We start from the raw sequence: 10,208 nt of genomic DNA on the forward strand, positions 1-10,208 counted from the left end.
GTTCGATATATCCAATGTCGACGTTGAACGCTTGTTCCATCGTATACCAGGATTAGGTACTCGCCGTTTTAAGGATCTAGAATTACTTATCTAATCACGATTCGTTTGTAATACTTCTTTGTCTTTTCTTTCTTCCCCGTCGCTTCGTCGACGACACTGGATCCAAAAATGTTCTCGTATACAATTTTCCCCGTTTCACCAATTCTTCGAACGTTGCACCGCGTTCTTGTATTTTCTGAAGTAGGTTTCTCTCTCTGTTTCAAGATAGTTGAATGGTTTTAGAACAGGGATGGAAGATCTTTCGAAGTTCGATTGAAAACGGAGGCACTTGGTAACGGCAATGAAACGAAATGGAATGCAACGCTCGAACAATCTCAGTCTCTCTGATATCCAAATTCTCACGCACTTACGATAAAATAGTCTACAAGTTCGTCCTAGGAGTATTTTAGGTTTCAACGTATGTTGCGAATCGTGCACACTTTTCTGGTGCAACGTGCGTCTTCTCCCCGCCATTTCAACCCTCTCGTTACTCTGAAATAAATTAACGACGGAGTATTCGTGCGAAATTTCGCGTTAATTCTCGTTCGCTCCGTTAACGATTAATTTCCCTCTTGCGAAGGGTCGAAGAGCGAGGGGAACGTCGCACGGTAAAAATCTGCAGGCTTCGCAGAACACTTCGTTTATTTATTTATTTACTCTTTTTTTTTTGACACTGATCCGAGAAAACTCGTTCACGGTTCATATCGATCCAGCGTATGAACCCTTTCGTAATATCGTATTGACATCGTTATATTGACACTCGTTTCCCACGGAGCGAATCTAACGTCCAATGGAATCGAAAGCGTGCGAGAATTTCCTCTTAGCCTAACAACGCGATTAATCGTACAATAAATAATGAGTAATCTAAAGGAAGAGGAAAGAGGGAGAAAGAAAAAGGAAGGGGGAAAAACGATAATGCTAGTAAGAGCTATACTAACGACGATACATGGACAAACGAGTACAAAAAAGTTGTGGTATAAAAAAAAAAGAAGGGCGGCTCGTTTCAGGAAAGAGTTAAGAAATTAATTTTGGTGGTTGAACGCCATTGGATGTTAAGTTCGTCCTCCTTCTGCCACGGCAGCTCTTGTATCATTGTAGGAACCTGAACAATCGTGGATCTATAGATCTCGCGATCTTCTTTTCTTATTCGTTTCTTAGCCAAAGAATGGAAATTTTCGGTGACAGAGCCTAGTAAAAGTAATGGAATCTTCACTTCGTCGACGGTGAATTCTCGACCCTCTGAATATCTCGTATTTAGAATATTCTTCGTTAATTTATTCCTCGATTTTTCCGAAGAAATGAAACATTTTCCTATCGTGACACTTCCCCTAAGAATAGTTTCGTTCGATAGAAATCATTGTTTTTCTAGCGATAGTAATGGAAGTATCGAATCACGATTGAATCGTTCGATACCTCCAACACTTGTCTGAAAGAAACGATCAAAGGGCCGATTATTCACTCCCGTCGAAGCGTGTGCGAGGATCCTTGCGTGGAACCGCGCGAAAACTCGCGGTGAAAAGTTGCCCGGAACGAAGCCACAGCCACATACTCCGGAAAAAATCAACGGAGAAGTTCTAATCCGCTTCGCGAACGGGTGCTCTTCTCTTCTCTCGTGAAAGCGCGTCGTTCGCTTTAACAAACACACGGTGAATGCATCTTAATCTGAATGGAGAAAGAGATTCTCTCCTCTTTAACGCGAGAGGAACTTGTGCTTGCTTGCGCAAGATCGTCACGGGATTGTTGGACGATCGCGGAGCTTCAGTCGAGATGATTGAAAAGTGAATGTGGGACAGGGGCTTGGAGCAGAGCCATTCATTCGAATTCATAATGTCTTCGATGTGGAGGAGGATTTCGAGGATTTTCTCGCGAGTCTCTTCTTTTAACACTCTGGTGGAAATTCTCGTTGTAAGAACCACGAAAATTACTCCTTATTTGGTTGAGAACACATTGACAGGCGGTTTGAAATTTTTCATTGGGAAGGAAGTCGTGCTCGTCGCACCTTAAGGAGACTTGGAACAGTCGAACTGTTTACTCGAATTAAGAGAATATTCGGAGATCGAACCATTTACTCGAATGAACAGAATATTCCAAGATCGAATCATCCATTTACTCGAATTAATAGAATATTCAGTGATCGAACTATCCATTTACTCGAATTAATAGAATATCCAAAGATTGAACCATTTACTCGAATTAATAGAATATTCAGTGATCGAACCATCTATTTACTCGAATTAATAGAATATCCAAAGATTGAACTGTCCATTTACTCGAATTAATAGAATATCCAAAGATCGAATTGTTTACTCGAATTAATAGAATATCCAAAGATTGAACCGTTTACTCGAATTAATAAAATATCCAAAGATCGAACCGTTTACTCGAATTAATAGAATATCCAAAGATTGAACCGTTTACTCGAATTAATAAAATATCCAAAGATTGAACTATCCATTTACTCGAATTAATAGAATATCCAAAGATTGAACCATTTACTCGAATTAATAGAATATTCAGTGATCGAACTATCCATTTACTCGAATTAATAGAATATCCAAAGATTGAACTATCCATTTACTCGAATTAATAGAATATCCAAAGATCGAATTGTTTACTCGAATTAATAGAATATCCAAAAATTGAACCATTTACTCGAATTAATAAAATATCCAAAGATCGAACCGTTTACTCGAATTAATAGAATATTCAAAAATCGAACCAGCAATTTACTCGAATTAATAAAATATCCAAAGATCGAACCGTTTACTCGAATTAATAGAATATTCAAAGATTGAACCATTTACTCGAATTAATAAAATATCCAAAGATCGAACCGTTTACTCGAATTAACAGAATATTCAAAAATCGAACCACCAATTTACTCGAATTAACAGAATATCCAAATTCCCTTTAAACCTACCAATAAACGCCACCTGTCTGTCAAAGTGTCGAAAATCACTTGGAAACCTGTTCCTCGATAAAAGTTCACCCTAAAATCCTACTAGACCGTCTTCGCTAACACTTCCTCTGCTCTCTGATTCACCAAATATCCAAAGATCGAATTGTTTACGCGAATTAATAGAATATCCAAAGATTGAACCGTTTACTCGAATTAATAAAATATCCAAAGATCGAACCGTTTACTCGAATTAATAGAATATTCAGCGATGGAACCATCCATTTACTCGAATTAATAAAATATCCAAAGATCGAACCATTTACTCGAATTAATAGAATATCCAAATATCGAACCGTATACTCGAATTAATAGAATATCCAAAGATTGAAATATTTGCTCGAATTAATAGAATATTCAGTGATGGAACCATCCATTTACTCGAATTAATAGAATATCCAAAGATTGAACCATCCATTTACTCGAATTAATAGAATATTCAAAGATTGAACCATTTACTCGAATTAATAAAATATCCAAAGATCGAACCGTTTACTCGAATTAATAGAATATTCAAAAATCGAACCAGCAATTTACTCGAATTAATAAAATATCCAAATATCGAACCATTTACTCGAATTAATAAAATATCCAAAGATCGAACCGTTTACTCGAATTAACAGAATATTCAAAAATCGAACCACCAATTTACTCGAATTAACAGAATATCCAAATTCCCTTTAAACCTACCAATAAACGCCACCTGTCTGTCAAAGTGTCGAAAATCACTTGGAAACCTGTTCCTCGATAAAAGTTCACCCTAAAATCCTACTAGACCGTCTTCGCTAACACTTCCTCTGCTCTCTGATTCACCCCTCGACGTAGCAAGCTCCGACACAGGAAACACCCTCCGGCCCGAATCGAAACGTGTAGGTGATCGGAGGCAAAAAGGGGGCCGTCGTTAAAAAAATACCGTCTCCGTGGATAAAAATCGACATGGTTTACGCGGTGTACTGAGCGAAGGTTCGTTCCCTTTGTAGCTCCAGATGGTCCTTCATGGCGAGGACCGTGGGATGATGAGGCGGCAGACCTTCGTCCTCTACGAGATATCTAAGGGCTTCCGTGGCGCAGGCGTCCCACCCGGCGTTCCAGGACCCTGGAACTTGCTCGCGGCGGCTGTTTCCCACCTCTGCCTCTTGATCCATCCACAGCCGACCCTCTAAACGCTGGTACGACTCGAAAATATCATCCTGTTTCCCGTACGAGCGTGACGTGTCCTGTCTGTGACGTTTATCACCGAGACTGTCGCGATAACAGCTTGTCCCTTTGATGTTCTGCTCCTGAAGGCAACTATGTTCCAGGTAACCAGTCTCCGTCGTGGCAATCTGATGATCTCTGCTGGTAGAAAGCCTCGTCGACGTGGTCTGCTTCTGATGATGGGATTGCTTCAACTCCTTGGCCAAAGAGGCGGCCAGCTGATGGAGTAATCTGTTGTTCTCTGTCTCGTCTTCTTCTTCCTCCTCCTCGTCCTCCAGCTCGTCTAGCTCTACTCCCTCGTCTTCGGATGAGGACAACAGGTCCTCGTGGTCCTCGTCCACGCCCAGCAACGTCAGTAACCTCTCCGCGGCATCTGCGCATACGGAGCAATGGATTTTTTTTCGTTTTCTGTCACGATCACGTTACGAGGGTTCAACGGATTAATTTTGAGGGTGAGTCTTTTTTTTTTTGGTAAAATGTGGGGCTTGTGGAAGTGGAGATACATTGTCATTGGTTGTTATCAGCGAGTTAGCCTAGTCTTACAATTTTTTTTTAACAATTGGAGGGTTGCACGCTGTAATATTTTAAGTATAATTTGTTACTGATACTGGAGCGATCTTATCACTCCAAAAGGGAGAAGAGGGAATCAAAAAAATAAAGTTTACCATTACAAAGATGCTTCGAAAAGGGTTGCATTATGTACGGCAATTAATCGAAGGGAAAAAATGTGTGAAACGCTGTTGAAATTGAAAAGAGGGATCGAAAGAGTGAAGTCACTCCCTTAAATCACTTATGCAAAAGCAACACCGGCAGGCAAACAAATTCTGCGAGCCGGGGTGAAACGAGATCCATGGCCGAATGAAAAGAGAGGCGTATAAATGAAGCGGAATGCGTGAAAAGCCGTGGAACTCGATTCAACTGGCCACTGGTGGCCGATAAAAGCGAGATACTCGCGAAAGAATCAAAGAGGATCGCCGACCGGAATCAGTCTCGACTCGGTGGCCCGGTTTTGCTCTCGTTCCTGTGGGAATTCTGTACCATGAGCCTCCCATGGGAACTACCTGTCGCTACCCACCCCATCATCCGTTCCTGCGAATCATCGAATTTCGCACGAGCCTTCTTTCTCCTCTCGTTTCACTGTTATCGTTGTGGTAGTGGTGTGTGTGTGTATGTAGAGGAGACCCTCTGGCTCGTACACCCCAATGAGAACCATCGTGGAGGGGACAGACGTCAGGTAGGGCCAGTTCCTGGGCTTACCTGTTCCTGGGAACGACGCAAATATCGTCCACGCGGGGGTTGTTCAATTAAATAACAGAATTTCAAGGGGGAGCTGGAGATAACAATAGACGACGCTGTTCTACCTAATTCGCTATTTAACAATCGATTTTTTTGCACGTTATATTTTGGTAACTTTTTTTCTTGAGAGTGATACTTTTTTTTATTTTAGTAAGGAGATTACTGTGCATCCGATTTTAAAAATTAATATTGCGAAACTTTGCGAATTTTAAGTTTAAGGGGGAAATTTGGGATTAATTGGAATTTAGGTTTTAGTAGTGATTTCTTGAAAATTAATATTGCGAAACTTTGCGAATTTTAAGTTTAAGAGGGAAATTTGGGATTAATTGGAATTTAGGTTTTAGTAGTGATTTCTTGAAAATTAATATTGCGAAACTTTGCGAATTTTAAGTTTAAGAGGGAAATTTGGGATTAATTGGAATTTAGGATTTAGTAGTGATTTCTTGAAAATTAATATTGCGAAACTTTGCGAATTTTAAGTTTAAGAGGGAAATTTGGGATCAATTGGTATTTAGGTTTTAGTAGTGATTTCTTGAAAATTAACATATTCGGCATAATTCGCTATTTCAAAATCAATACTTTTTGCACATAATTTTGCATATTATATTTTCCTAACTTTTCTTTCGCGAGTGATTTTTTTCACTTCAGTAAGGATATTACAACGCCTCATTTTTAATAGTAATTTCTCAAAAATTGACATTCTCAAACTTCGCAAACTTGAAATTTAAGGGTGAAACTCGGGATTAATTAGAATCTCGTTTTCAACAGCAATTTCTCAAAAATTACCATTCTCGAACCTCGCGAACTTCAAACTTACGGGAGGAAACTTGGGACTAATTACAATTAATTGAGACGTACAATTAATTACAACCACCGTGAATTTGTGGTCGCGACAATAACGAAAGAATCGGTGAATATTCTTTGAGAAAGTTTTAATGGAAAGTCGTGGTCCGAAGGTAGGGAGAAGCTGTGAGAAAAGGTTGGGTTAAAAAAAAAAAAAGGAAGGCTTTATCTGGTTCCTGGGAACCGAGATACGTATCAACCTATAAAATGTCGAATTAAAAGCTCCCCGTAATATGTAGTACCTACCGCCGCCCCGGTTGAAGATTAAACAAGTTTTGGAACTGTTAGTTTTCGTGGGATGAGAAGCAGGAGGATCGAATAAGGAAGTCTGTTCTCGTTATGAATTATGTAACAACATGTTGGCGTTCGTTGTGTAGTTGGAAAGCAGAATTTCCGTCCATTTATGGAAATAGCATTTGTACCAATGTATCGTATTTTCTTTTCCACGATGAAACAGATATTATATACCTACACCGCGAGCTTTTGACAAATGTTACAAACGAAAACCGAGAGATATCCTTGCTAAAGTTGAATCTTCAGAATTAACCACATTACTCCAGTAAAATCTGATAAACAAAATTAATCAACGACCGAAAGAAAATCGTTGAATTTTCTCGAACGTTACTCCCCGAAGATTGAATAAATGAATAGATCGAAATCTGAATTCGCATAAATTGGATCAAAGCTCTGTCTCACGAAACAGGACGATCTTTTTAGGGTGTCCCATACACCAGTCTCTCCCTCTTTCCTTTTCTCCCATCGACACCAGAGGAACACGACGTTAACCTGGACCAATAGAGAACGAGTTCATTGTTTTTTCCCTTGGGAGGACAACCCCTCAGGACGTGGACGCCGGACGTTCCCACAGGGATAGCCAGATTTAAATGTCTCCTTTCTATGGCCTCTCTCTCTCTCTCCGTGGCAGGGAGAGGCCGTAGATTGAGTTAGGTTAGTCAACGATTTAAAGGGCTGCTCTATGTGTCTATATCCCACGGATACGATCTAGAAACAATCTCCGGGCTGTAACGAGAGCTTGCAATTTTTTGACACTTCACCCCTTGAGGAACAATAGACGAGCCAAGAAAGAAATGATTTTCCAAACAGAAAGCTCCCTTGTCCGACGGAATTTTATAGGAAGAAAATTACTGTAACAGAAAGGACGAAATCAGGAACGACGTCTTTTCTCTGAAGATTACACGAAGACCGTTGGGAAGAAATGTTTCTCGCGAAACGATCGAATTTATCAGGCGAACCGGGGAACTTCCATCGTTCGTGGAAATTTATAGATCGTAAATCCTGATGGAATTCGATCGACACGCTCTTTCTATTATTCGTGAAGCACGTTGGCAAGGGGCGAAATTGCGTGGAATTTTCGTCGGAAGATTGAAATTCCTAGGGTTTGTAAGCGAGCGAAGAAGCGTTCCGGCATTAGCATATAAAATTCATATTTCAAAAAGGGGTCAGTGGATACGAACGGCCGTAAGCGGAAAGTTATTTTCCCGGTGTATACCATAGCGTACACACCGCCGCAAGAGGCTTCCCGCCGCTTTGTGATTAATGGTAACGACCTACAAAACTTTAATGAATCTTATAAATGGACTTTGAAACAGTCGAGAGAGAGAGAGAGAGAGAGAGGGAGGGAGTCGTTATCTGTTGTCACGATGTTGTCCCGAGAACCGCTTTAATTCCCGCCATGAAGCTTTTAACGAGCCTGAGAAGTGCAATCGAGTCTGCTCGAGAATTTATCTGGCTGTTTATTCGGGGGAAATTGCACACGTTAGGAAAACTTCGAGTTTACTAGAATCGACGTGTTCCTTGTTCACGGAGAATTTTGCAAGATCTATCGAAACGAAGTTGAAGATTTGCCTTGGAGGTAGAGAGAGAAAAAATTCGAATAACTCCTGATGGCGGGAAGGAGGACTTGGCGATCATTGAAATTCCCAGGCTAGCCTCGAGAAGGGGAGAAGAAGGTTGTTGACAGAAAAGGCAACGAGGAACCTTCCCCCGTTGTGCCGTAAAATAAAAATTTCCTGGGATTTCTGCGCATCCTACGGAAGGAGCAGGTATGCTTTGGAAAAGGGATGGAGAAATGTTGTCTGACCGGCGTGAAAGCGACAGAATTTCCCATATTCCGAGGGAAACTCGGTTACCCTTGTTTCCCTCTGACAAAAGGGTCGATGTGTAAACCGCTCCTCCTCTCTCTCTCTCTCGAAGAGGAACATACGGATGTGGTTATTTACGCGACGACGTTCGTATAACTTGGCAGCGGATCGAGAATTGTATAAATAAGTTTGATCACGGTGGGAGGTGTTTAATAATAATCATATGAGATTGATAGAACAGAGGCGTAAATAGCTCTTGGTTAATCGTTCCGCTGAAATTCAAGCCAACTCTGAATATATACATCCATAGACAGCATTTAACCCGTTGTACACGAGAGATCTACACTCTGTCCAATTTAAGAATAACCTCGCTTCGCGCATGAGACGTTCCTAAGGCAGGCATACGTTTGTCTCCGTCTTACCCTCTGCTACGCTCTCTGTCTATGCGCAGAACGGACGAGAATCGGTCCGAGAGCGAGGTTATTCTTAACTTGGACAGAGTATACAGTATATTATACTTTGTATTACACACGAAGTGAATTTCAATTCACTTTTTACTAAAAAAAAAAAATGAAGGAGAATTTAAGTGTCCCCATTAAAAGGGAACATCACTTGCGATGCAAACCGCGAAGAAGCAGTAACCATTCGAGCCAATTAAAGACACTTGCAAAGCGAGCCCGAATGGGACTTGAATCACAGTGGCCGTCGAGCGTACAAATTATCGATCGAGGTAAATCGTCCGGTGGTACCGGTGAAAGCAATTAAAAGCCATCTTCGATTCTCCGATAGTAAAAAAAGAAAAGGAGAAGAAGGCAGAAGAGTAAAACTTGGACAGCGAAGCCGAAGAGCGAGTGATCGGTACGTGGTTTGGTTTGAAAGGGTACGTTGTACGTATTGCGTGACCAAAAGGCTTCGAATCGCCCATTCGAAGGTGAAACACAGGGCGAGCCTGGTGGACCGGGTAATTAGGAGCGATTACGGGACGCGTTTAAGTGGACACCGTGGATCGCGGAAGGGGAAGAGCCGTGCTCGTTGATTATAAAGTGGCAAACCGGGGGTATACTTTGTCCTGGAGTCATCGCGCCAGCCCAAAGGACGTAATTACACGGGTCCTGGACCACGGACGATTTCGCCTCTGTCTTCCCTTCTCGCGCCGTAGGATCTCCTCTCCTCGCCGAGGCGTCCAAGAAATTGCCCCTTTCTTCCACGCGCTTCCCAGGGACTTGGACTCTCTTCGACCCTCGGCCTGAGAACACGGAAGCTGCCTTTTTGGCAACCTCGTCGTTACTGCTCCAGCTCCTCTTTTGTACACCTCTCGCACACCTCTCTCGGTTTCTTTCAACTTTTTTTTCTCTCCTGCTCCGGGAAATTGTACAGATTCACCTGTGTGCTCTGATTGTGCCTCACGACTCGAGCAATCCTTTTTTTCACACGAAGACGTAATAAGGTGGAGGAAATTTATTCAAGACGTATCTTCGAAAATTCCACGTTTTTTTCTCTGTGTCACGCGTTTCCAGCCACCGATAAGACGATGTTACAGCTTCCTCTCCGTCCCCCTTGGAGGAATAATCGAAGGAATTGCAAAGTGAACGAGGCACGGACACGAAAACCTTTTTAACGATACGCTCGTAACGCGCTACCTGCGCGCGGAGCGGTTTCTCTATGGCGCGGTAGCACAAAGTGAAAGGCCGTGACAAAGAGTTTTCTTTTGCGGCTGTAAATAATTATTCCGTCTCGGGGATATTAGTAGCAATAGGAGTAGGGAAAATATTCCC

The 10,208-nt window shown here is 41.7% G+C and overlaps 1 protein-coding gene across 1 annotated transcript in view; it reads right to left on the minus strand.

Moving 5' to 3' along the window:
* Positions 1–3,706: 3,706 nt before the first annotated feature.
* LOC108579625 overlaps positions 3,707–10,208 on the minus strand; it is a 26,080-nt gene continuing 19,578 nt past the window's right edge. The window contains exon 3 of the mRNA XM_017943207.1: positions 3,707–4,565. Coding sequence (XP_017798696.1) covers positions 3,937–4,565 — 629 coding nt within the window. The 3' untranslated portion in view covers positions 3,707–3,936. The remainder of the gene's footprint in view (positions 4,566–10,208) is intronic.

This window comes from Habropoda laboriosa, unplaced genomic scaffold (assembly GCF_001263275.1).
Source record: "Habropoda laboriosa isolate 0110345459 unplaced genomic scaffold, ASM126327v1 scaffold33, whole genome shotgun sequence".
Classification (NCBI taxonomy): domain Eukaryota; kingdom Metazoa; phylum Arthropoda; class Insecta; order Hymenoptera; family Apidae; genus Habropoda; species Habropoda laboriosa.